The 27,741-nt window shown below is 45.6% G+C and overlaps 1 protein-coding gene across 3 annotated transcripts; it reads right to left on the reverse strand.

Moving 5' to 3' along the window:
* Window positions 1–250: 250 nt before the first annotated feature.
* Window positions 251–27,627, reverse strand: PRPSAP1 (phosphoribosyl pyrophosphate synthetase associated protein 1). Of its 3 annotated transcripts, none has more exons than XM_055575200.1 (10): window positions 27,552–27,627; window positions 23,877–23,929; window positions 20,864–20,930; window positions 10,529–10,701; window positions 8,849–8,964; window positions 8,318–8,373; window positions 7,318–7,463; window positions 3,348–3,418; window positions 2,415–2,561; window positions 251–1,525 (listed from the first exon to the last, which is right to left on the reverse strand). In XM_055575200.1, exons 4-10 carry the CDS (start codon window positions 10,680–10,682, stop codon window positions 1,367–1,369), a joined length of 849 nt encoding a protein of 282 aa, XP_055431175.1. In that variant the 5' UTR covers window positions 10,683–10,701; window positions 20,864–20,930; window positions 23,877–23,929; window positions 27,552–27,627; the 3' UTR covers window positions 251–1,366. The 3 variants fall into 3 exon arrangements, with proteins under 3 accessions (XP_055431175.1, XP_055431173.1, XP_055431174.1); XM_055575198.1 differs by lacking the exon at window positions 27,552–27,627 and adding an exon at window positions 27,221–27,542; XM_055575199.1 differs by lacking the exons at window positions 7,318–7,463; window positions 27,552–27,627 and adding an exon at window positions 27,221–27,542.
* Window positions 27,628–27,741: the final 114 nt, after the last annotated feature.

Consider the following 27,741-nt stretch of genomic DNA (forward strand, 5'->3'; position numbering starts at 1 on the left):
AGGACAAAACCAGTCTGCTGAGTAACAGCAGGCCACGGCACTTCCTCTACAACCACAGGAATTATTTCACAATTAAGTTATTTTCTCAAGATCCTCCTACTTGGACTCTTAACAGAAGGCAACTTTTTTGTGTGCTTGAGAAAGGGAATGTGCTCAAGTCTCCATGGTGGGCTGGGGAACTTTCCTAGCTGTTAGGAAAGGGAGAAAAATGTCCAGGAAACTTCCCCGCAGAGAAATGCAATGGTACAAGTAAGTGAATCGGCGTTTATTATCTCAGGAACCAACGGAACAAATGAGCAACTGCAGTTCATTTCCAGGCAGACACTGCTCCCTCCCGTTTCATTCAGTTCTGACTTGGATCAGACTAGAAAAAGTCTACCTGACAAATAAGATGTCAACTATAACAGAATTAGGACTGTGTCATTTTAAATGTTGGCAGAAAAATGAAATGCAGTCCTAAGTAACGCAACCAACCTCAGTGTCACCGAGCACACAGGGAAAAAGTGCAGTTTAGGTCTATTAAAGTAACAATGCTTAGGTTTCAAATACTGAACATTCATATATTCAGATATGAATATTCAAACATTGAAATATCACGTATTATTCAACAAGAATTTAATTTCAGGGAACGTGAGGGTAAGGGGATGGAATGTGCAGAGGGGTATGTCTATCCAGGGCTGGGGCCAGCCATGGACCTGGGCCGTCTGCATTCAAGGCACTGGCTTCTGCAGCGTCTGGACAGAAGGCAGGAGAGTGGGGAGCTCTGCAGTGAAGACACTAACAACACAGCAAATTCTTTTATTTGCAATTTAAGAGCAACGCGGGGATCCAGAGATAGGCGTGACTTGCTAATGTGAAGTCCTCCCTAGGAGCATCACCCCCAATGCTTCGTTGTCACTGCCTGTTGGCAAGCAGGTTCTTAAAGAAAAATAGGATTCTCTAGAAAAGACTTGGGGAAAGCTGACCGGCAAGACGACAAGTAGAATAGGAACAGTGCTCAGCTTCCTTAACCAGGTTCAACATTCACACGGACGTGTCCCTGCGGTGGAAACAACTGAATGAAAGCTAGAGAGTCAGGATTTCATCTGCCTTTCACTCCCTTTCAACATCAGCAAGATTTTCAGATCCTGCTCAGGAAGGCATCTAACTTTTTTTAAGAGACAGGATGGTGACAGGAGACAGCTGAGGCCACTCCCCCACGGCCCCTGTCGTCCCCTGGACTATCTTATCTTAATGCCTCCTACCCACCGAACTTGGCAAGAAAAACCATCTGCCTCCCTTGAAAGGAAACCCCGTGTACACAACTGAAGGCACTGCTCTTCACGTGTTTTCCTCAGGAGCTCTAGGGCCAAGGCCGCCGCCAGAGCTAGTCGTCCACTGTGATGTTCCGGAAGAGGTACGCCATGGACTCCCCGTTGTGGATTCTCCGGATTGCTTCAGAAAGAATCAGACTGATGTCCACAGTCTTTATCTTGGGACACTGCAGCTTCTGCACCTCGTGAGGGACAGTATTCGTCACCACCACCTGGTTGCGCAGTAACAGAAAATGAACACCGTCACTGACGTTGTGCGGCCTGACGCGGTCACTTGGAAACGTGTATCTAACATGTGGTGCCCACAGACCAAGTCTCAAAGGACAAAACCCTATGTGTCACGGGGTGTGTTGTTACAAACCAAACCAATACTACGCAAGGGAAGGTTTACATTCAAGGCAAGGGATTCAAAAGAGAAGCTTATGGAGGTCTTGGTCTATGTATGCAGAAATGATGAGACGAGACCCAGCTCTGTGAGAAACCTTCCTATTAGGGAAGAATTTAGGTCTTGAGAGAAATGGTACTTTAGAATCAAATTATACTGAAGTACAGAGAGCAAGTCTATATGAAAATAGACATATATTCCTAACTGCGTGTGCATGCGTGCTAAGTCACTTTAGTCATGTTCGACTCTTTGCAACCCTATAGACTGTAGCCCACCAGGCTCCTCCTCTGTTCGTGAGAGTCTCCAGGCAAGAAGACTGGAGTGGTTGCCATGCCCCACTCCAGGGGACCTTCCCGACCCAGGGACTGAACCTCTGTCTCCTGCGGCTCCTGCACTGCAGGTGCCTTCTTTATACCGCTGAGCTACCAGGCAAGCCCAATTTCTAACTGTAAATCTGACATCTGCCCAGACAGACTGCTAGCCACCCAAAGCATGATTTCAGTCCTTTGGAGAGGGAGGAAGTGATACTGACTGAACCACTGAACTATTCACAGAAGACAGAGCAGCAAATCATGACTCAGGAGCACACAGACCTCTAAGTTGGACTAAGTGAACGTCCCCGAATGGCTCACCCAGGATGTCTACCTTACACAGAAATAATGTTAGCTCTTTCCATATAAAATAAAGATTTAACACCTCAAAAAGAGCAGACAGACCTCGTCGATGGAGGACTCCTCGATCAGACGGGGGGCCTCTGCAGACAGGATGCCGTGGGTGGCCATGACGTAGATCCTGTAAGCGCCTCTCTCCTTCAGAATCTCCGCAGCTGCCACGAAGCTCTCCACATCGTCGATGATGTCGTCCTGCGGAGAGACCCACACTCGGGCTTGAGGAGGTCCCTCCACCCCCGTCTGTAAACACGTGCCTCTCTGCACTTCGCTTGCGAGGGTGTCCAGTGGAAGAACAGAGCCATCGCCCGGGTCAAAGACAGGACTGAACAGCCCTCGGCAGTGGCAACAGAGCCGCGCGGACTGAACTTCCGAGGAGAGCGCGGCAAAGCCTTACAGTCACACCTGACCTCCCGGCTTCAGCTCAGGAGATCTTCCAAGACTCCTCTCCAGATTTCACACTTCTGATGAAAACCGCACAGCCAGTGTCTCATTTACCGTTTGCCCAAGAGGAAGTTAATTGATGGGAACACAGCAATGAAGTGAGCCATAGTAAAGGCTGGATCCTGTGGCCCAGCAGAGGCAGTTAAGAGCTGGGAGCACAGGTATCGTGTTAAAGTAACAAAGGAGACACACGTTCTCAACAGTGAAAATGGAAGGCCCATCTAGCTCACTTCATGGCCCACAGACTTAAGGGTGAGGAGTAGGGTCAGCTGGTTTCATAGAACCCAGAGCCCTGAAGACAAAGGTTATTTGTGGAACTGAATTTACTTACAGGTGCTACTACTGTGCTCATTTTACATGTGTAAGTTGTAATAATAATCCCTGTTCATCTGGTTAAAAGTTTCTGCTACTTGTCCTAGGGGGGGTCAAGGCTAGACGGAGCCATTTATACGTATCATCACCACTGGACACCCATCCCAAGGTGGACACCTACTAAAACTGATGTGATCTCTGCACGGCAGGGGGATGGTGACCTACCACTATGATCGCGATGCGTCCTCCCACATCTCCAACTACCGTTATGGGCGGCTTCTCCTTGGCCATCATCACTAGGAAAGCAAAACAAATCACAAGACCCCAGTCAGCCAAGCGTCACTAGGTGAATGAAGTCATCACATCGCATTCCCTGGAACAGGTGGCAGAGCCCAGACAATTTAAAAATATGTGGATTTCCCTTAATTAACCGAGGGCCTCCCAGAGATGGGTTATCTAGAGGAGCACCGTCCAGCAGCAAGGAAGCCGAGTTTAAACTTTCCATACCCATATCACAAAGCAAAAAGAAATAGGTGAAGTTCACAGACTTTTCATTTACTCCATATACCTAACATATTATCATTTTGACAAATAATTGACATGCACCTTTATTAGAGACATTTTACTTTTTTTTTCATCACTGTCTTCCTAACTTGGTGTGCCTTCTCCACACGTGGTGATTCTCAGTTGGGACCAACCGCATTTCAAGGGCTCAGCAGCCCCGTGTGCCCAAGACCCAGACCACCCTGAGTGCACGGGGACCTCTGGATGGAGGGTGGAGGAGCAGAGCTAGAAAGATCTCACCTGCACAGAGAAGCAGCCCCACTGCAATGCCACTCAGAACAGAAACACAATAAAGAAACAAACAAACGCCGCTAAGTAGAAAGTAAACAGGGAAATGCTGCCAGAGCTGGCTTGACTTCATTTTCCTCTGAGGTGACCTTACTGGGACAAAGAATGTAACCTCACTATCAGATAACTACACCACTGACATAATCAGTTTCCTGAAAATTAGGAAGCTGAAGACAATCACAAGTCCATCACCTTTTCCTGATTAAAGAGAAAGTGAAAGTGAAGTCGCTCAGTCGTGTCTGACTCTTCGGGATCCCATGGACTGCAGCCTACCAGGCTCCTCCGTCCATGGGATTTTCCAGGCAAGAGGACTGGAGTGGGTTGCCATTTCCTTCTCCAGGGGATCTTCCTGACCCAGGGATTGAACCCGGGTCTCCCTTGTTGTAGGCAGACGCTTTACCATCTGAGCTACCAGGGAAACCCCTGGTTTAACTGGTCCTGATTTTCCTGATTTAACTGGTCCTTAAAGTTGAGGCTTCTTATCTACTACAAAATTTACATGTGAAAAAGGCCCATCCCGAATACAAAGCAAACTACAGGAAGCTGAAGGGACAGAGGAATTCACCTGAAAAGGGGGTTAAGTAAACTGAGCTCGCTGTGTGCTAAGTCGCTTCAGTAACTCTTTGCAACTCCATGGACTATAGCCCGCCAGGCTCCTCTATCCACAGGGAGATCCTCCGGGCAAGAATACTGGAGGGGTTGCCATGCCCTCCTCCAGGGGATCTTCCTAACCCAGAGATTGAACCCACGTCTCCCGAGGCTCCTGCACTGAAGGCAGATTCTTTACTGCTGAGCCGCCAGGGAAGCCCCAGTAAACCAAGCGGGCAGAAGTATTTCAGAACAGACATTCTGCTTTTTTTGGAACACTTTTTTTTTTCCCAGCTACTCTGCGTGGCATGCAGGATCTTAGTTCCCCGATCTGTGCCCCCTGCACTGGGAGTGTGGCGTCTTAACCACTGGACTACAGGGGAAGTCTTGGAAGCTTCTTTTAATTCTGAAATATCTACTGTAGGAGTAGTGAGGGAAGGGGAAGAGGCTAAATTCACGGTAATTCCACAGTTGAGTAATTATCAGCAGGCCATCCTCCAGAGCCGACTCCTCTCGACAGGTGCTATAAGCCTGGAAGAACGGCTGTCCCTGTGCGCACACCGGCACGTCGGCCAGGCTGAAGTCCAACACTATGCTACTGGCAAACTTCGACAGGCACTTCCTGATTCCCATTCCGGAAACAAGGCGATTTCCTGAATTTGGCCAGTCACAAAGGCCCTGCGTATAAGCATCACCTAAAAGAGGAGGAAGTAAACAACTAACATCGAAAAGCCTTTCTCAAATCCTGTCTGTAAATTAAACCACGGGGATAGGTGGTTATGCTGACCTTCCCACTTCTTAAAGACATGTGGTCCCTTCTTGACCATTTTTCTCTGTAAAAAAAGAAAAAGACTGCAAGCTGGTATCTCCTGTCAGACCGAAACAGAAACTCAGCTCTAGTCTGATGCTCCTGTTGACTCTTTGGTAAGCCTACCTTTCCCCCTCAAAAATTCTGTCAGTTTGAAATGAAAACAGACATGGCTAGGGTCAAGGCTTAAAAAAAAAAAAAAAAAGACTAGGAAAACAAAAGCTTCACTCCTGGTACGCTCAGTCCCTGCTCAAAACTGGCTTTGGGAGCAGCACAAACTCAACACGCAATTTGGTGGCTACTAAAAAAGAGACAGACTTCATCAGAGCATTAAGAGAACAGGCCCTCACAAGACCTCCCTGGGGGCGCAGTGGGTTAAGAATCCGCCTGCCAATGCCAGGGACATGGGTTTGACTCCTGATCTGGGAAGATCTCACGTGCTACGGAGCAGCTAAGCCCGTGCTCCGCAACAAGAGAAGCCACCGCAAGGAGACGTTCAAGCACCCTAGAAAGTAGCCCCTGCTCATCACAAGTAGAGAAAAGCCCGTGCAGCAACAAAGACCCAGCACAGCTAAAAATAAATCAACAAATAAAATTACTAAAAACAAAAAAAATCAGGTGTATCAGGTCAAAAGGGCTACATCACTAAAATAAATGCTAGTTACCTGATCACCAAAGCCTGATATTTGACAAACGTTTGCCAACATCCATCTCGTGTGCAAGTGTGCCAAGTCGCTTCAGTCATGTCTGACACTTTGTGACCCTCTAGACTGTAGCCCACAAGGCTCTTCTGTCCACGGGATTATCCAGGCAAGAACACTGGAGTGGGCTGCCACGCCCTCCTCCAGGGAATCTTCCAGACCCAGGGATCCAACCCGTGCCTCAGCCTCCTGCACTGGCAGGCGGGTATGTACCACTACTGCCACCTGGGAAGCGCCATCACCCTCTTACCGAAGTACAAAGCTTGAGATTTCACACCACTACACACACAACTTTTTACTAAAGCCAAAATTATTTCACACTCTTGGAAAGCCAAGTGCTACCCAGATTAGCTCTACTGTCCTCAATGCCTACAAATGTGTGTAACAAAATATTTCACAAAAGATAAAATCACTATAATACCATTCAATTATTTTAAAATACTGAGATAGCATGTCACTTATAAATAGAATCTAAAAAAGCACACAGATGAACTTATTTATAAAACAAAACAAACTCACAGACTTAGGAAACAGATTTACGGTTACCAAAGGGGAGAGGTGTGAAGGGGGATAAATTAGGAGTTTGGGATAAACAGATATGTTACATATACACTACTGTACGTAAAATAGTCAGCAAGGACAATAGTAGCAATATACAGCTACTGTGTAGCACAGGGGACTCTACTCAATACTCTGTAATAACGTATAAGGGAAACGAATCTGAAAAATAGATATATGTGTGTATATATATGTATAATATGTGTAATAGATATAATATTAAACGTATAACTAAACTAGGCTTCCCTGGTAGCTCAGTGGTTGAGAATCCACCTGCCAATTCAGGAGATGCAGGTTTGACCCCTGGATCAGGAAGATGCCCTGGAGAAGGAAATGGCCACCCACTCAGGTATTCTTGCCTGGGAATCCCATGGACAGAGGAGCCTGGCGGGCTACAGTCCACGCAGTCACAAAAGCCAGACACACAACTTAGCAACTAAACAGCAACAACCACAAATAACTAAACCACTTTGCTGTACACTCAAAATTAACACGGTACTGTAAATCAACTACACTCCAATATAAAATAATTTTAAAATCATATTAATACTAAAAAAAGAAATAAAATTTCAAACTTGAAAAACAGAAAATACCAGAATACATCCACGTAGGAATGAACTCCTAGCCACTCGTACTATTCAAAACTGTCTTCAATTTACAAATAGAATCAAGACACGGCTGCTCTTACATGGCAATTCCAGCCCTGGGTGGACAGTCGCATTCTTGACCATCGGCGGGGAATGGCGGCCATCATCCATGTCCATCTCTGCACACTGGGCCTCCCCATGGATGACAGCCAGGCCCAGACGCAGCCTCTCCGCGTACGACTGGGCCCTGAGAGGAGGCCAACGGGAGGGGTGAGACGCATGAGAAGGAAGACCCAGGCACGGCTTTCTCATCACTTCATTAACCACAGAATGAAAATACCAGTCCACCATTTAGAGACACACAAAGTAACTGTTTCTACAAGTCAGAATGTGAGGCTCAGGCCAGAATGCAAACGTCTCAAGAGGCACCCTAGAGGGGAAGTGGGCTGGCATCTGATTCTGGGCATTTTGGTTCTACTCTTTGCCCAACAGCCTCACATTCATCTTTAGTTGCTTTTTGGTTTTGTTTTTTCTCTATGGCCAGAATGCAAACATCTCAAGAGGCACCCTAGAGGGGAAGTGGGCTGGCATCTGATTCTGGGCATTTTGGTTCTACTCTTTGCCCAACAGCCTCACATTCATCTTTAGTTGCTTTTTGGTTTTGTTTTTTCTCTATTTTTTGGCCGCTTGTCACGCCGGGATATTAGTTCCCTAGCCAGGGAGGGAAGCTGAGACCCCGGCACCAGAAACTCACTGTCTTAGCCACTGGACTGCCAGGGAAGTCACTCATCTTCAGAATTCTGTTCAAAAAGGTCTCAAAAACCAATGCCTGAAAGGCGCTTGTGGAATTCTTATTTTCCTTTTGCTGAGAACTTGAAGGAAGAACTTCATTTTCTCCCAAGGGAAAACTGAGTAATTCTAAGAACCACTCTGTTACTTGGAGACTAGAGGTAAAGCTGTGGTTTGGAGTATGACAATGACTTGGGGGAAAGCTGGACTTGGAGCTTTCACAGGCTGTATTAGGACAGACCCCGGGTCCTAACACAGCCCATTTGGACTTCAGAAGCACCCGAAAGGGATGAGTGTGTCTGGCTTATTTACCTTTTTGCAGCATCAGGCGACTTAGCTACAATGACTGCATTTCTGTAATTTGGAATCTAGATTTGGAAAAATAAGAAAATACTGAAAAGGTATCAAAAATAAACAAATAAACAAAAATACTTGGGTGCTGGCATTACATCTTTTTTCCTCTTATAAAAATGATCCATATTAGCAAATAAGTATGCTAGAATCTCATTCACACAGTTACCCTTTTTTAATCCTTATCAATTAGCATCATGGCCAAAGTAGGCTACATCAAGAAGATAAAAAACAATTCTTAAAACCTTCATTTTAGAAAACATAAGCAAATGGCTAAAGATACTTAGAAGGAAATCTGTCTTTAATGTCTTTAAAAAATAAAAGATCCTCTGTGCCTCAACGCTGACCCTGGCTGGCTGCCTCAGGTATTAAGACTTCAGCAAGAGACCATGTGATCACCCTTTGCGCCTTCCAATATGGAAACCTGGTACCAGAGAAGAACTACATGGGGTCTCTTTTGAGGACAAGGGGGTATTTGCTGGTGCTCCTCACTTCTTCCTGGATATACTGAAGCAGGAAAGGTGAGGCTCTAAGGTTGTCCACGGGAAAGCTGAAAAAGCCTTGTATTTCCTTTTGATGAAGATCCATAGTGATAATGTGAGTTAAACCTGAAATTTTAAAACACAAAATTACAAAGTTCACCCGTACAAATTGACAGCTACAGTGGACACAAACTAGACGCCCAGTGCCTGCTTCCTAACAGAAGACTGAAGGCAGGGGGCACTGTGACCAAGTGCGCCGGTTCTATGCCTTATTTGCAACCTTAACAAAACTTAGAAAAGACAATGTTAAGCCTGATGTAAAGGAGCCTATAACCTTCCACGTGGATTAGAAAACTACCCCTAGAAAAAGCAGTGCTCTCTTCTACTCTAACCATTGGCTTGGGCCTGAAAACCAGGAAAAGAAAAATCAGGCAGAAGCAAAAATATGAATGGGGCATTAAATACTGGAGCAAAAATAGATGTAAACAAGTAAGGCCTTGATTAAAGAATCTAGGAAGAAATGTTGAAGGGCTGTAGATAAATGCAGAAGGAACAGGAAAGCAAAAGCAAAGTAATATACATACTAGAAAGAAAGAAACCACAAAACGCAAGGATAAGACAGTGAAGACTCCAGAGAAATCTGTGTTATGTCCTAAGAGAACGGGTTAGGAAGTACGCTTACAGAAAAACAGTGAAAACATACTCTTTTAATCAACAGTGCTAAACAAAAGAAAATGTACATTCATGGCAAGTGACCAAGCTCACTGAAAAATTTCCAGAGCAAAATTTCTGGTTCTTTGGAAAGAACCAGAATTACTTGTTCTTTCCAAAAACATTACACATTTTTAAAGAATGGAATTCAAGTATGTTTCTGAGGACTCAGATCTGTATTTGAGTTTTTAAATAAACATGAAGCAAATAAAATCCCAACAATTGAAAGGCTGTTACACTGAACAGAAAGTAGGTCACTACAAAAACATATGATGAAAATGATCTGCTATGATCTGCTATACAGAAAGACAATCAGGGAGGAAGAAGAGAGTATATAAGCTGAAGAAATGGTAAAAAAAAAAAAAAAAAAAAGTTTTACTACTATGTACATACAGAATTTCGTGCTCAGTCTCATTTGACTCTTTGTGACCCCATGGACTGTAGCCCGCCAGGCTCCTCTGTCCATAGGATTACTCCAGCAAGAATACTGGAGTGGGCTGCCATTTCCTCCTCTAAGGGACTTTCCCAACCCAGGGATCAGATCGAACCCGCGTCTCCTGTGGCTCCTGCATTGGCAGGGGGAGATTCTTTATCACTAAGCCCCCTGGTAGCTAAGGTTTCAACAAATCTAGACCTGAAGCTCAAAAGATCACAGCTGAATGCCAGGATGGTCAGCTATAATTTCAATGATGATAAGATGAACAGGACATAGAATGAGGAAAAAGTCCAAGTTGAGAGAAAAGAATCCTGAAGCAGACAAGGTCACTCTGAAGTGGGACAAAGAGGAAAAAAAATGTACACCTAAGTTCACGATCCTTAACCAGAATTATGCAAAAGCAAGCAAGACAAAGAAACTACCCAACACCACTCAGAGAAATAGGTATCCACCAACCACCTACGGCTGGTGGGGTATGGACTGCTCTGGCCCGGGGAGGGTCCTAACCGCCCGTGTGGGGCCCCGGGCGTGGGCCGCACTCACCCGCTTTTGCCAGCATGGACGCTAGGAGCTTGCACACAATGGAGCCCCTCTTCCGCATCTTGCTCTGCTTGCTGTAGGGGAAGTAGGGGATGACACCAATGATGTTCCTGGCACAGGCGGTCTTCAGTGCATATGCCATGATCAGCAACTCCATCACAGCCGTGTTCACATCTCTGAAATAGGTGAGATTTGTCCTTTGGGATTAATGTCACTTATTAACCCCTGGCAAGGATCTCAATCCCAGCAACCTGACCTGGGTTGCCAAGGTGAGTGTTAATGTGAATCATCTCAGTAGCTTAGGATGGCACCTCCTGAATACACGAGGAAGCTGGTTTGCTTTTCTTTTGAGCTGCGTGAACTCTAGTTTGCATCTGAGGTTACTGACATTCACAGCACCATCATCCACACTCATCTCTGCCTGGATCTTGTCAGTGATACGGTCATGGGAGTGGCAGGTGAAGCAAATGTTGACTGCTGATGACCAGAGTTAACCCACACCTGCTGGTACCAACCCCAGGATCTGAACTCGGGCCAGGGTGCTGGCACCTTCTTTTCCGGGGAACACCAGGGAAAATCCACCCCTTCTATTTAGCTGAAAGAATTTTTTTTTTTTTCTTTTTGGGATGGAGAGAAGGATGAGTGGGGCGGGAAGGTCTTGGGTGTTAACTTCCAAAAATCTCCCCCGCCCCTTCTTCCCCTGAGATATAGATTCACGTGCGTGCTCAGTCACTAGGTTGTGTCAGACCCTTTGCCTACGAGGCAAAGGCTATGGACATAGTCTACCAGGCTACTCTGTCCATGGGATTCCCCAGGCAAGAATCCTGGAGCAGGTTGCCATTTCCTTCTCCATAGGAATCTTCCTGACCCAGGAACTGAACCCAAGTCTCCTGTGGATCCTGCATTGGCAGGCAGAATCTTTACCACTGAAGCCACCTGTGATACAAAGATTACCCAGACAAACTAAGAAGGAAATGGGAATCTGAAAGGTATTCAAAGGAAAGGCTATTTCCAAATTTTAATGAATGCTGAGTGCTACCCTTTGCCAAGACTGATCAAGTATAAGGTAAGGCTCTGCTCTTAAAGGGCCTTGAAATCCTTCAGGATGACCTTCTAAAGTTCAACCCTCTCTCTAGCCTCCTCGCAACTCTTCTTGGGATTGTCCAGGTGTCCTCAAACACCCTTTCTTTTGCATTAGGAGTGTATTTCCCCCTTGCCTTCCCAAGATAAAGAAGATCATTTCCCATGTCTGAGTTCCCACCCAAGTGAGGAACAGGCTCTTCAGATTATACTTAACCAAAAAAAAAAAAAAAAAGTTTTATTTATTTATGTTAATTTTTGCCCATTTTCCCCCATAGCTGTGGTATGTGGGATCTCAGTTACCTGACCAGGGACTGAACCTGCACTCCTGATTTGGAAGGCAGAGTCTTAACCACTGGATCACCAGGGAAATCCCTGGATTATTTATTCAGTTCTTGAATCACCTGATCAAAATGGAAAAGGCCTGCCATCAACACAGCAGAAACTTAATAAATGATTGTTGAATAAGTGGTCGAATGAAATACTCATCATGAAACGCTTTTTAGCTTGAAGGACTGTCAGGCCACTTTCCCCCAGTCTCTTCCAGTTTATATCCACCTGCGCACTTGGGAGGGAGCAACGCAAAGACACCCTTTCACTCTGACACCGTCTCCGCGCCCACCCACGCTCACCGGGAGGGGGCTTCCTACCTCCCCTTTGTAGTCTGGACTTTTCACGACTACTTCAAGCTTCAATCATAAGCTTCTGTGTTTATTTCTCCCACAGGGTAGGCAGAGTTGATTATGGGCTCAACTTCAAGATGCAACTGTCAACTGAGACATTCCTTTTGGATTGCTAACAGGTTACATATTTTCCAGTTATCATTTCCTTTCTCTGAAATAAACTGGCATCTTCTTCTCCCTCATATTCCCAAGTTAATAACATTCCACGTCTGGCATCAAAAGGTCAGAAGACACACAATCTTTTGGTATAATCGTGACAAGACACTTATCAAACACTTTCAAGGTTATTCAGATCAGATCAGTTGCTCAGTCGTGTCCGACTCTTTGCAGCCCCATGAATCGCAGCACGCCAGGCCTCCCTGTCCATCACCAACTCCCGGAGTTCACTCAGACTCACGTCCATCAAGTCGGTGATGCCATCCAGCCATCTCATCCTCTGTCGTCCCCTTTTCCTCCTGCCCCCAATCCCTCCCAGCATCAGAGTCTTTTCCAATGAGTCAACTCTTCGCATGAGGTGGCCAAAGTACTGGAGTTTCAGCTTTAGCATCATTCCTTCCAAAGAAATCCCAGGGCCGATCTCCTTCAGAATGGACTGGTTGGACCTTCTTGCAGTCCAGGGGACTTTCAAGAGTCTTCTCCAACACCACAGTTCAAAAGCATCAATTCTTCGGCGCTCAGCCTTCTTCACAGTCCAACTCTCACATCCATACATGACCACAGGAAAAACCATAGCCTTGACTAGATGAACCTTTGTTGGCAAAGTGATGTCTCTGCTTTTGAATATGCTATCTAGGTTGGTCATAACTCCTTCCAATGCATAAGCGTCTTTTAATTTCATGGCTGCAGTCACCATCTGTGGTGATTCTGGAGCCCAGAAAAATAAAGTCTGACACTGTTTCCACTGTTTCCCCATCTATTTCCCATGAAGTGATGGGACCAGATGCCATGATCTTCGTTTTCTGAATGTTGAGCTTTAAGCCAACTTTTTCACTCTCCACTTTCACTTTCATCAAGAGGCTTTTGAGTTCCTCTTCACTTTCTGCCATAAGGGTGGTGTCATCTGCATATCTGAGGTTATTGATATTTCTCCCAGCAATCTTGATTCCTCAAGGCTATTCGGTTGGTGCAAAAGTAATTGCAGTTTTCCACTGCTGAACTTTGCTGTTTTGGAATACTTCCTTAAATAAATGTGGTTATATTATACATCATTTTAATGCCCGTTTCTCACTTTATGTTTTTTTGCTAATGACTTATTACTGTGTATTTTATATTTATTTTAAACTAGGGAAATGACGTTAGACAAAAAGCAAGTTCCTGCAATTTTCTTATTCAAGTTCAAAATGTGTTATAAAGCAGCAGAGACAACTAGCAACATCAACAATGCATTTGCCCCAGGAACTGGCTAACAATGTACAGGGCAGTGGTGGTTCAGAAGTTTCGCAAAGGAGATGATACCCTTGAGGACGATGAGCACAGTGGCTGGCCATCGGAAGTTGACAACAGCCAACCGAGAGCATCATAGAAGCTGATCCTCACAACTACACGAGAAGTTGCCAAAGAACTCAACAATGACCATTCTATGATCAAACAGCCTTTGAAGCAAATTGAAAAGGTGAAAAAGCTCAATAAGTATGTGCCTCGTGAGCTGACCAAAAATTAAAAACCTGTCATTTTGAAATGTCATCTTCTCCTATTTTGTGCAGCAACAACGAACCATTTCTCGATTGGATTGTGACATGCAATGAAAAGTATATTTTATACGACAACCGGCGAGAATCAGCTCAGTGGCTGGACGGAGAAGAAGCTCCAAAGCATTTCCCAAAGCCAAACTTGCACCAAAACAATGTCACAGTCACTGTTTGGTGGTCTGTGCCAGTCTGATCCACCACAGCTTTGTGATCCTGGCGGAACATTACATGTGAGAAGTATGCTCAGCAAGTCGACGAGATGCATCGAAAACTGCAACGCCTGCAGCTGGGCTGCAGAAAGGACCTAATTCTTCTCCACGACAACACCTAACCATACGTGGTACAACCAATGCTTCAGAAATTGAATGAATTGGGCTACAAAGTTTTGCTTCGTCTGCCATATTCACCTGACCTCTCGACAACCAAATACCACTTCTTCAATCATCTTGACAACTTTTTGCAGGGAAAATGTTTCCACTACCAGCAGAAGGCAGAAAATGCTTTCCAAGAGTTTGTAGAATCCCGAAGCACTGATTTTTACACTACAGGAATATACCAACTTATTCCTCTGGCAAAAATGTGTTGATTTTAATGGTTCCTATTTTGATTAATAAAGATATGTTTGAGCCCAGTTATAATGACTTAAAATTCATGGTCTAAAATCGCAATTACATTTGTATCAACCTAACACTTAGGAATTCATAATACTTGGTCAGTTTTCCACACTCTTCAACAATTTTCATCCTGCATCATCCATTTACCAAATAATTACTGAGCACCTTGCATCAGGTACCGTATTAGGTGGGGAGGTAACATGGTAAAAGAGGCTGACCTCATCTTGTTGGGGGGAGGTCCTCTGGCTTTCCCCCACCATCACCCTTGGAATCATTTGTCCCTAGGAGAATGCTAACTCACCTGAGAATGTTCCCTTCCCCTTCTGATCCTTCAGCCCAGAGAACAGAGCTCCCCGCCCACAACATATCATCTCAATGGATGCCTGTGGGCTCTGGGGGCTCAGATGAAGCCGGTACGGCACTCAGGATAGAACGTATGTAACTCAGGAGTCCGTCTCTAAACATCAGGCATCGTATACCCTCTATCAAAAGCCGCTTCCACATACAGGCTGCTTGTTGACGTTAGATAAGCTTTCTTAATCTTCCACTGGTGTGGTGCATGTGTGGCATTAAAAAAGCTTCACTGGACGTGGTGGTTTCTTATACCAGATCCCAATGCCAACAACACGTTGAGGGTTGAAGTTAATTCAACAGATCCTGGAAGAATATTTATCTGGGTCATGGGTTTTCAGCTGTCTCTGTGACAGCATTTACAACACAACCATACACCACAGGTTTAGACACCACGCAAGGGAGGGCCGGATGGTAAGACACTGAGTGTGACAAGAGGAACAGAAGTTTTGGAGAAGCCTTGACTTCAGAGTAACTTTCTTTCCACTAATTACTAATCTCTCCCATGAGGTTTTTTTTTTTTTTTTTTTTTAACTTTTTCCGTTTCCTAATGACCTATGCACCAGGGGATTCAACATTCTCTAGATCAAGGCTAAGGAAAGCCTCCCATGCCCTACCCCCTTTCGGTCAGGAAGGCGACAAAAGGGCCTTTGTCACAGGGGCTCTACCCATTCTCTGAGGGACGCCGGACAAACTGGATACCAGGCAGTTACTATGTGAGTTAGCAGGGCCAACAGAAACTGGCTGGCAGCTTCTGCTTTGTTTATCTGTTCCCAGCACATTCTGGCTAGTGCCTGTAATCTCTAAGTAGAACAATCTTAATTGTTTACCAACTCTTTTTCTCTTCCCTAAGACTATCACATCTTATATTAACCTTGGCTCTTACTGCTCTCTCATTTTCAATGGGCAAAAAATGAGTGTGAGGTAAGGACACAGCCTATACATATCAGTTAAAACTGCAAAGACAGACCAGCAACACAGATGGAAGAACTGAGAAGAGGGTCAGGGAGCAGGATGTATGCCACTTCCACCTCCAACAATTAATCACTTGCAGCAAGTAAGCTTCATGTTCTTTTAATGAGTCGTCTTATGAGGCTCAGTGGTAAAGAATCCACCTGCCAATGCAGGAGACATGGGTTCAATTTCTGAGTGGGGAAGATCCCCTGGAGAAGCAGATGGTAACTCATCCCAGTATTCTTGCCTGGGAAATTCTACGGACAGAGGAGCCTGGCGGGCTACAGTTTGTGGGGCCGCAAAGAGATGGACAGGACTTAGTGAATAAACACCAGCAGTTACATCAACAAACTAGAATGTGTGACACAAAACATGAAAACTTGTCCTTCAAACAACACTTCGTAAAGCTTCCTATCTAGTTCACTTGGTTGCAGTGTTCAGTTTACCTGGGAGCTCCCTGAGTCCCTGTGACAGCGTGATTTACAGTCAGGAATACCTATTTGGTTGCCATTTCTGGCTCTGTCTGGAAACCCTTGGAATTTCCTAAGCTTTGAGACAAGTAAAGGTGTCTTTAGTTATGTTAATGAGGTGACTTTTGGACTGCTCCTGAAGGAGGAGACTGGTTGCCTGGGAGACAGACCATGTGTTAGAGAAGTTGAACTTTCAGTCCTGTCCCGTGACATCTGTATTCAACTGATCGCCAATGGCTAACGATTTAATAGATCATACCTATGTAATAAAGCCTCTGTAAAAACCCAAAAAGGAGGGGGTTCAGAGAACTTCCGGGTTGGAGAGCTGGGGGGAGAGCGGCTGAAAGCTCCGGACCCCTCCCTACATACCTTGCCCAGGACACCTCTTGACTTCCACCAGAGTCAAGCCCTGAGGGGAATTCAGGATGGAGAAAAACAAGCAGCTCTCTAGGCTTTGGGTAACAGGCCCTAGATAAAAAGATGCATACCTAAGGGCTAATTTCAATGACCCCAAATCCTTGTCTTCCCAAGTACAGAAAAGCACTAAAATATTGTATTGTCTCTGCTTTGTGATCAGCAATAATCTTCTGATGTTTCACTTGCCCCTCTCCCCCCGCCCCTCCAGCCCTGAAAAAACCTCACACATATCCTGGTTCCTCTCTTACCTCATCAGAGTGGTTCCTTAGCGCCATCTCTGAGACTGGCTTCAAGGCTATAGTCCTCAGTAAGGTCCTCAAATAAAACTTAACTTGCAACTTTTAAACTGTGCATTTTGCACCGATTGGCAATCTATATAACCACGTATGGCAGATAGGACTAAAAACCAAATTCCCCGCTAAATTAACTAAATTTAGTTGTCATTTAAATATTCTGTAGTCAGGTAACAGAATGTTGTTTTACACTGTTTACTGGGACAAACCCAATAACTCTTCATGGGATACACACACACACACACACACACACACACACACACATTCTCTTTGTCTTTTCTCCAAATTTCCTCTCCTATCCCCATCATCCTGAAAGATACAGGAACTGTCCAGTGAAGGTGTTTTTGCTTTGATACCACCAAACTGAACCCCAGGGAAGACAACTGTGGCTTCTAAAATCATCTCAAAACAAGTACACATGGGAACCACACCATCTTCAGGACAGGGTTCTGGTTTCTAAAAGCATCACGTGTATCTGGGCTGCTGCTTCAAAGAGAAGCCTTTCCACATGGTGAGTATGTAAAATTACTGTCATGTTATCCTATAAGAGTCACTCCACTGCAACTCCAAGGACTGCTCCTTACCTCTTCCTTTGGTTAAATTTCAAATATCCTAAGCATGAGTAGAAAAAAATAAACAAAGAAAACAACAAATAGTTCCCAATAAGCTATTAACCAACAAGTTTTTCCATGTTTCTTTTGTCCTTCCCCTGGAAAACATGTGCAGATTATAAAGTTCAGTCTATAGTACTGCCCCAACTCCACCCTGGATTGCATGTATTAACATTTCTGCTGCCTTCTGGGTTACCATGAGATATGGAAACCAATAATTAGATAAAGCACAACTTGCTGCCACCAAGGAAATGAACTGCCTATCCTGAGGGGCACTCAACAAAATCAACCAGCCGAAGTGTCAACATCTTCCTAAAGTGTCAAAAGTTTTGAAAGTCAAGGAAAGACTAAGGGACGGTTCCCGACTGTCTAGAAGATAAGATACATGACAAGTAAGTGCCGCCTGAGCCTCAACTGGCTCCTCCAGCCAGAAGAGCCCTGGGGGACAGCAGACAGCTGGGGATGGTGTCTGAGGCTTAGGTGGTAACGACACAGAGGTCTCAGTATCCTGATTTTGATGGCAGCACTGTGGCTGTATAGGAGAATGCCCTCGTTGGGAACTAACTTGTGGTCTGGTGGTTAAGCTTTCACTGCCATGGGCCCGGGTTTGATCCCTGGTCGGGGAACGGAGATCCCACAGACCATGTGGTGCAGGAAAAAAAAAAGACAGAGAGAGAAAGAAAGGTCTCCTTTGTAGGAATCACACGCTGTGTGATTTGGGGGGTGGGGAGGTATCAGACTGGCAAATTTGTCTAAAGTGGCTGTGCTGCACAGACAAGTTTTCTGTAAACCTGTGCCTATTTCAAAATCTGAATCTTTAAAAGATGAAGTGGCTCTTCCTGTGTTGATATGATACATGGCTTTTTATTTTTTTAAGTTCAGCAATGTGCAACAGCATTTTTTTTTTTCTTTTTGGCTACACCACCTGGCTTGTAGGATCTTGGTTCCCCAACCAGGGATCAAACCCATACCCCCTGAAGTAGAAGGGTACAGTCCTCTCCACCGGACTGCCAGGGAACTCCCTATCAGGCTCCTTCTATGCAAAAAATTAAGAAAAACCTATACACAACTGCTTGAACATGCAGAGTCTCTGAAAGGATGCCTAGGAGCCCGATGACACTTGCCACATCCAGGGAGGGAAGCGGAGTGGCTGAGGGCAGAGGCGGGTCTCGCTACACACCCTTTTGAAATCTGAGCCATGCAGAGAAATTAAAATGGCTTTTATTTTGGTTTTGAGGATCACCTGAATGATGGAGCCTAAATTTGTTTTTTTCATATCCAACAGAGAGGGACAAACACCTACTTAAACTAGTTATCTCAGAAGACTAGGGGGTGGATGAGGGCTGGGGAATTTTTATTTTCTGATACACGTTTCTATAAAGCTTGTGTTTTTAGAGATGAATATTACTCCTATAATCAGAAAAAAATATTAAAAATAAAATACTGAGTAGCTACCAGTTATCAGTATACAAGGAAACTCTTTATACTAGGGTTCAGATCACTTTCTCCATGACCCTGTGGTCCTCAGCTTCCTTCAGGCCCAACTTTCTCAATCCCATCAGAGGGGACTGTAAGGAAAAGGTTTTTTCCTTCTCTGTACATTCACAACACTGAATACTGCTGGTCACTAAATGTGTTGGGGTTTTCCCATAGATACGTAATTCTCAGAATCTTGGGGACACCAGCTGGGTGTCCTACAATTCAGTTCAATTCTGACTGTCTCTCTCTGGACATAGCAACAGATCCCACAGCTTAAGGGCCCAGTCCCATGAGACTGCCCTTCCTCACTTCAGATATGGGCAAGTCCAGGCTGTCACCTGTCTCTAACCAACCTGCTATAAATTGAGAGGTTCCTAGGACCCACTCCTCAGCTCCGATTAGTTTGCTAGAGCAAATTAATAATAATAATAAAAAGAAGAACTCAGGGAATTCCCTGGAGGCCCAGCGGTTAGGCCTTGGTGCTTCCACTGCAGGGGGGCACGGGTTCGATCCCTGGTCGGGGAACGAAGATCCTGCATGCTGTATGGCAGAAGGGTGCAGAGCGTTCCCACCCTTGCTGTGAGCACCCACCTCCCAGCACCCCCATCTTCACCAACCCAGAAGCTCTCCACACCCAGGCCTTCTGGGGGTTTTATGGAGGCTTCATGATACCGGCACAAGTGGTCAAATCATGGCCACTGGAGATGGATTCAACTCCTCCCCAGAGGTCACGGGGGCTAGGTTGAAGGTACCCACTCTCTCATCACAAGGTTGGTGCCCCTAGGAACCAGCCCCCATCCTGGGTTTATCCAGGGGATTTCCAAAAACTCCTTGCATTAACATAATTCAGGGGTAACTGAAAGGGGCTTGTTCTGAATAACGGAGATACTTTGACTGCTATTCTCAAGGAGGAAGTTCCAAGTTTTAGGAGCTCTGCGCCAGGACAGGAAGACCAAATCCATATTTCTTATCATAAATCTCAGAATCACAGGGGCCAAACAAGAGCGGCCACGTAGGACTGACACACGAGGATTAAAAGTGATGCGTGTAACACGTCTGTGTGCTGGGGCACACAGTGCCCTGCTTGTCACTAACACAATCTCAAGGACTGAACTGATTGAGATGTGAAGGTCTGGATTTTTCAAAGACACCAACCCCATTCCCAGTGAGGGGCTGAAAGGAGATAACCATGGGGAAGTTCACACTCAGGTATGCCAGCATTCTGCCAGGGCCTGTCCTCCTGCCTGGAGAGAAGGAGTAGATGGTGCTTGCAATAGAGACGGTCGGGGGGAACTGGCCACTGTGCAAAATTAAATGCAGTGCAAAAACCGGCCTCAGTGGATATGAACCAGAGCAGCTATGCACTGCATTTAACAACAACAAAAGCTCTCAGTAGAGTGGAACAGACAGACCCTGGCAAATGGAGGGAGGATGTTTTGTCCTTGAGGAGTTTCAAGCTTGGAAAAGATGATCAAGTAAACACACAGCAGTTAAGTACAGTGTGACAGCATGGAAAGAATTCCAAAAGACGAATATGTGTGTCTGTATACATGCACACACATACATATGTATCGTATTTTAGAAAGCATTTAACATACAAACACATTTAAATTTAGAGAAAACTGAAGTTCACATGAAGAGACAGCAAGGTACATCACTAAGATTTTTAGAGGAAAAGGGATAAAGTCCTGCTCTTACCTGGGTATTGTCTGTATAATGAAAATATCTTGGCCACGAACAGATTCTTGTATTTCAACTCTTGTTTCTGAAAAAGAAAAATGTTCTATAGTTTTAAGGAAAAGTACTTCATGCTGTAAGAATGGTGTAAGAATGCTGTAAGAAGTGGGCAGCAATTGGAGGGAGTAAAGGGGAGTCTAAACAACAACTCATTGGAAAAGACCCTGATGCTGGGAAGATTGAAGGCAGGAGGAGAAGGGCACCACAGAGGATGAGATGGCTGGACAACATCACCAACTGGGTGGACATGCGATTGAGCAAGCTCCGGGAGTTAGTGATGGACAGGGAAGCCTGGCATGCTGCAGTCCATGGGGTCGCTAAAAGTCGGACATGACTGAGTGACTGAACTGAACTTAAATCAACACTTCACTTAGTGTACTAAAATAAATTCTTAATAGATCTGGGAATGACATGTACTGGAAAAAAAAAGTCAAGCTCAGGGGAAAATAAGCCAAAAATAGACTAGAAGGCAAAAGCAATAATCAGGTCTATGTAAAATCTCAGGGTCCAGAAAAGAAAATCCATCACTAAATAAACACAAGATGCTCAGGGAAAAGTATTCAGCAATTACAGAGGCCAAGGGTTAATATCTGCATTGTTCTTTTAACAACGCCGTGGCCTCCTCTGTGTCAGGTCCTGAGCTGGGGTCCCAAAGAGAAGGACTGGACCAAGGGGACAAAGAGTGACCTGGGAGAGACAATGCAATGCCACAGACTAGCAAACACTCCAGGCCAGTATGTACAAGAAAGCCCAGCCACGAGAAAGGAGAAACAGGCCTGGGAACGATGGCCTCACCGCAGGCTGGACCAGGCAGTGGGAACGCAAGTGTGGAACAGCGGGGGCAGAGTGTGCCAAGCCGGGGCAGGGGTATCACTGTGCATCTGGAGACAGACTGAAAGAGAAGGAGACAGAGAGGAGGGCAGGGAGCCAACTGTGGCCAGACTTCCCAAGAGTCTGGATTTTATTCCAAAGTAGATAGGAGAACCACTGGAGGATTCGTGGTATCACTGGTTACTGCGTAAAGAAAATGGTGGCAAAGCAGGAGTGGCTACTTGGAGAGCCACTCTAGGACGTTTTTTGGAGTCCAGGCAAGTGACAGACAGTGCGCTGGACCAGAGCAGCAGCAGTGGAGGTAGTGAGGGGAGCAGGCAGATTTCAAATGGATTCCTGATCAGAGCACACAAGACATGCTCATGGGTGTAATGAGAGGTGAAGCAGGTGAGATGGGCAGAATCAAGGTCCCAAAGGGCCCCAACACGACTGCTAATGAGACTGAACTCTAGCCTGTAAAATGTGAAACAGAGGTAAGTCAAAAACGTTTGCATTGTGGAAATAACACGTTGGCGGGGAGCAGAACTAAAGGTTGATAATGCAAGTAAGAAGGCCTGTTAAGAAGCTGCTTTGACAGCATGAGAGAGAGAGGAGGCCCAGAACAGTGATGGGAAGATGGATAAAAAGGTGCTCCCCAAACCTCCCTCCTTTCCTCGAATGCTTCATTTATGAGAGCCCCAAATGCCATCACAATGAACCGAATCTGTTACCGTTAAATAGGCTATCTCACCTATAAGCACTCACCTTCATTGGAAGTCACGCTTCCAATGAAGGGGACTGGGGTTCAATCCCCGGTCAGGGAACTAAGATTGCCACATGCTGCACAACTCAGCCAAAAAATAAACAAATTAATTGAAAAAGAAGAATGAAGGCTCTTTTTTAGAAAAACTCCAGTTCACAGGCATGTGTATAACAACAACAACAACAAAAAAAAACAAAATAAGCATCTCCTGACTTGCCCTGGCAGGAAAGCTTCTGAAGTCACCAAGTTAACAGCTATTGAGTGTGGAAGCTGGATTAAGGGTTTCTGGGGGTTGATTATATAACACAGATGTAACTTGTACACACTCCAGAACATATGCTTTACATTACTACCCAATACTTTGCTTTTTTAGCTCCCCAAACATCAGTTTCATCTTAATTATCTCCTGAGCAAACACAGAAACATGAATCCAAGGCTTTCCACTTTGCAAAAATAATTCCCAGCTAGGGGTTTATTCCTGGAACACGGCTATCAACAAAGGGCCTTCAAGCAGTATTATTTCATGTTCCAGCTCTCCCTGGAAACCCAGGCAGGGGATTTCCCTGGAGGTCCAGTGGACCTCATGCTTCCACTGCAGGAGATGCGGGTTCCATCCCTGGGCTGGGAATTAAGAGTCCCACATCCTCCGCCTGGTTCGGAACAAAAAACTTAAGTGGCAACAAAAAGTGGTGACTAACCCAGGGTGAGCTTTGACAAGACTTGAGAGAAAAAATTAGAGATAAAACTAACTCAAAGAGGTTTTTAAAGTAAGTCATTACCTATCTAGTACAGATGGCTCTTAACACCATTTGATAACTTAGTGAGACAGATAAACATAGAAAGTCTGTATCAAATACAGCAAAATAAGGAAGAAAAATCTCCTCCATCACTTTTTTCATTCTAAAATGATAAGATATTTGCATTACCTTGGAACAACAGGAAAGAAGACTTAAGGAGACAACAAGAAGTCAAGGTTTGCTGCTGCTGCTAAGTCATTTCAGTCGTGTCCGACTGTGCGACCCCATAGACGGCAGCCCACCAGGCTCCCCTGTCCCTGGGATTCTCCAGGCAAGAACATTGGAGTGGGTTGCCATTTCCTTCTCCAATGCATGAAAGTGAAAAGTGAAAGTGAAGTCGCTCAGTCTCGTCTGACTCCTAGCGACCCCATGGACTGCAGCCCACCAGGCTTCTCCGTCCATGGGATTTTCCAGGCAAGAGTACTGGAGTGGGGTGCCACTGCCTTCTCCAGTCAAGGTTTAGAAGTACTGAAAACCTTCCAACCCTATTGTTAAAGAGCAACGGATTTCTGTGTTAAATATTAGTAACACTCGCCTTTTAAAAACATGCCAGTCAATTAAACAGAGCCTGAAGGACAAAGAACGTTTAAGAAGTTTAACTTACCTCCATTGGTCTCTTGATAAACCACAGACTTCCCCAATTCAGCACCAAGACGCCTAAGGGGAGAAAAAAAGCAATTAAGACCCTTTCAGAAGTGCAGAATCTTAACCACTGGACCATCAGAGAAGTCACAACTCGAATGAAGGGGACTGGGGTTCAATCCCCAGTCAGGGAACTAAGATCCCACATGCTGTGTAACTCAGCCAAAAAATAAACAATTGAAAAAGAAGAATGAAGGCTCTTTTTAGAAAAACTTCAGTTCACAGGCACATGTTTAACAAAAAGACTACAATAACTACATCAGCTGCTGCTGCTGCTAAGTCACTTCAGTCCGACTCTGTGTGACCCCACAGACAGAAGCCCACCAGGCTCCCCCGTCCCTGGGATTCTCCAGGCAAGAACACTGGAGTGGGTTGCCATTTCCTTCTCCAATGCATGAAGGTGAAAAGTGAAAGTGAAGTCGCTCAATCGTATCCAACTCTTAGGGACCCCACGGACTGCAGCCTACCAGGCTTCTCTGTCCATGGGATTTTCCAGGCAAGAGTACTGGAGTGGGGTGCCATTGCCTTCTCTGAATACATCAGCATTCTCTTACCCAAAAAAAAAAAAATTTAGAAAATTTAACTCATTAAGAACTAAAAATCCACTGTCATTCCATGAGCAACTTCCAGCGCTCACCATTCTGTAACACACCACTTTACTGGGAAGAGCCCACAACCAAAGTTTAACATCTAGTTCCATCATTTTTCGAATAATAATTGTCTTGCAAAATCGATGCCAAACAAATACGTGGTTAGCAGCAATAATTCCAAAAACACAAGCCAAAGGTAAATGCCTCAGTGGTCAAATGCATCAGACTTCCGTGTCATTAACCAAATGCACTATGAATCTTGTTTGGATCCTGATTAGAACAAACCAAGTGGAAAACTCATTTTTGAGACAATCTAGGAAATATGCTTTCCTTGTGGCTCAGATGGTAAAGAACCTGCCTATAATGCAGGAGACCCAGGTTCAGGCCCTGGGTCGGGAAGATCCCCTGGAAAAGGAAATGGCAGCTCACTCCAGTATTCTTGCCCCCGTGGACAGAGCCTGGTGGGCTACGGTCTGTGGGGTCGCAAAGACGTGACTGAGTGACTAACACACACAGTGAAATACATTAGGACTAGACAAGAGAGTAGACAAAGGAATTAATGATGGGTTTTGTTTGTTTTCAGTTATCAGTCAGTATTACCATTTTTAATGAGTGAAATAAGGGCTGTTGATAATCGGTTGTTGTTTATGTTCTGCAATCTGTTTAAAAACACTCCAACCAAGTATACAACAGAACATTATTCAGTCTTAAAAAGAAATGAAACTCTGGTACATGCTACAATACGGATGTGCTATGTGCTTAGTCGCTCAGTTGTGTCTGACTCTTTTCGACCCCATGGACAGTAGCCCGGCTAGGCTCCTCTGTCCACAGGGATTCTCTAGGCAAGAATACTGGAGTAGGTTGCCATGCCCTCCTCCAGGGGATCTTCCCAACCCAGGGACTGAACTCAGGTCTCCCACATTGTGGACAGATTCTTTACCACTGAGCCACCGGGGAAGCCCACATTATTGATGAACCTCGATTGAAAAAAAAAAAAGATTCTAAGTAAAAAAGTCAGACACAAAAAGACAAATATTGTATGAGTCCATGTATAGGAGGATCTTAGAATGGGAACATTCACAGCTACAGAAAATAGAACAGAGGTTACCAGGGACTGGGAGGGGTGGATAAAGGGGAGTTAGTACTTAAAGAGTACAGAGTTCCTATTTGAAATGATGAAAAAGATCTAGAAATGAACAGTGCTGATAATCACACAACACTGTGAATGTACTTAATGCCAGTGAATTGCACACTTAAAAATGGTTAAAACTTAAAACTTTTCTGGAACAATTTTTTCAAGAACCAAATATAAGACCAAGGCAAAACCACTGACTATTTAATTCTGCCCTCCCCACTCTGGTTTCTCTCAGCAAGGTCACTGTGGTAAATGTGACCCAAAATAAACAAACACAAGCTTCATATTTAAAATTAGTGTTTTAGTTGGCCTCAGAAGGAAAGACAAATAATCAGTGGTCAGGAATGGAAGCTAGGTAGTAGACTGCAAAAGGACTGTTTGTTTTTTTACACTCTTCTAATCTCATTTAAAACTAACTAAAAAGAACACAGGCATTACTGAGATAATATGACTAAAATTTCCCCTTTCTTCTACATTTTTCATCTAGAATTTTGAAATATATTCATGCATTACTTATAAACTCTGAAAACCCCACAGAACTCTAATAAAGTTGTTTAAAACGTGAAAATGACTTTAAAAGTTAAAAAACAAGCTAATTTATTTTTTAAACAACTTTATTTGCAAAGGCCTCAGAAGGTTCTTTCTCTACAATAGGCTCTGGAACTCTCTACAAGGGCCAACTAGAAAAGAGGCCATTTAGTAAGCATGTATTATTCAGAGGGCCACTATGAACCTCTGCTCTGCTAGACGCTTGTAGGCATGAACCATTATTTGGTTTGTGTTGACAATGTTCTGGGCCCAGTAGAAGGAACTGTCTCTATCTTACAATGAAGTTCAGGAAAATCAAGTCTCTTGCCCAGGGGCAAGACTCCGAAGCTCCTAAGACCCCAAAGGCCACTCGAGGCTGGAGGCTTCCTTAGGTGAACAAGTGAAAAAGCAAAGACTTTAGACTGATTGAACCTAACTGACTTACAGACTACGGTTAGACCTGTCGTTTCAATCATCAGCTGCGATAAATCTGCTCCCCGGGGTTGCCTTGTCCTCACTGCCCTCCCCTACACGTCTGCTTCAGTCCGTGCATCTTGGGCCTCGGGGGTCTTTCACTTGCAAGGCCGCCCCCGGCCACCCCCATCTACTGCACCCGATGTTTTAACTACGTGCCGGCCTCCGTCTCCCCGGGTGGGAAGACTTGGGAACCGCAGCGATCAGATCCAGAGGTCAACTCCAACCGTGGGAAAAGCAGCCAAACCCAGAGCCGCCCCCGCTCCCACAAAGCTCTAATCTGGGGGGGGGGGGGGGCGCGGGGGTTCCACCGCCTGGGAGGTGGGAGTGGGGAGCCGAAAGCAGGGCGGGCGCTCCAAGGACCCGAGGGGTGGGCTGGGGGAGAAGCCAGTTAAGAGCCAACCGGCCCAATGCGTTTTCAGCTTCAGAGTTGGGGTGGGGGCTGAGGGTGGGGGCAGCGGGATGAAGGGGCCAAATCATCCCTCGCCCCGGTCGGGGGATGTGGAGGCGAAGAGGAGCAAGGACGGTCTCCCCAAAAGGAAGGGGCCCCCCGGGACATCCGCTATCCCCGCCCCTTACTCGGTGATGCGCTTGGCCAGCTCGGTGCAGGCGGCCGTGGAGTTGGCAGAGAAGACTCGGTAGCCGGTGCGGGCGGCGTTCATGGCGGGGCGGGCGGCGGGGCAGGCTCGCGGGGCGCGGAAAGCGGAGGACACGGAGAGCGGGGGCAGCAGCAGCAGCTTCCTAGGCATCGTCCGGCCCGGGGGCGCGGTTACAGCCGGCCCTCGCGGGGCTGCACCGGGGAGCGGTTCTGACGGAGGCGGCCGCGAGGCCAGCGCAGCCAAGGCGCCGAGAAAACCGACACTGGGGGCGGGGGGCGGGGAGAGTCTCGAGACCCCCAACCTCCTCGTACCAAAGGCCACTCGCTGAGGAATCAGGCGCGACCAGAGAGCGAAACAACCTACGCCGCCGATCACCTCAAAGATAGCGACGAGGGCTCCGCCCCCTCTGGGAATCCGAAAGGCGCAGCTAGAGCGCCCGCACGATCGCCATCTTAGGTGAGGGCAGGGCGGTGGGCAACTCTCCACAAGCTTATTTTTTTC

The sequence above is a fragment of the Bubalus kerabau genome, chromosome 4, assembly GCF_029407905.1.
Source record: "Bubalus kerabau isolate K-KA32 ecotype Philippines breed swamp buffalo chromosome 4, PCC_UOA_SB_1v2, whole genome shotgun sequence".
NCBI classification, from domain to species: domain Eukaryota; kingdom Metazoa; phylum Chordata; class Mammalia; order Artiodactyla; family Bovidae; genus Bubalus; species Bubalus kerabau.

Coding starts and splice junctions, on each gene's coding strand:
- PRPSAP1 (XM_055575198.1), bottom strand. CDS start 27,390: ATGCCTAGGAAGCTGCTGCTGCTGCCCCCGCTCTCCGTGTCCTCCGCT. Junction 20,931..23,876: donor TTATCAAGAGACCAATGGAG/GTAAGTTAAACT, acceptor TTTCTTTTTCAG/AAACAAGAGTTGAAATACAA. Junction 3,419..7,317: donor CCCAGGGCTGGAATTGCCAT/GTAAGAGCAGCC, acceptor TTGCTTTCCTAG/TGATGATGGCCAAGGAGAAG.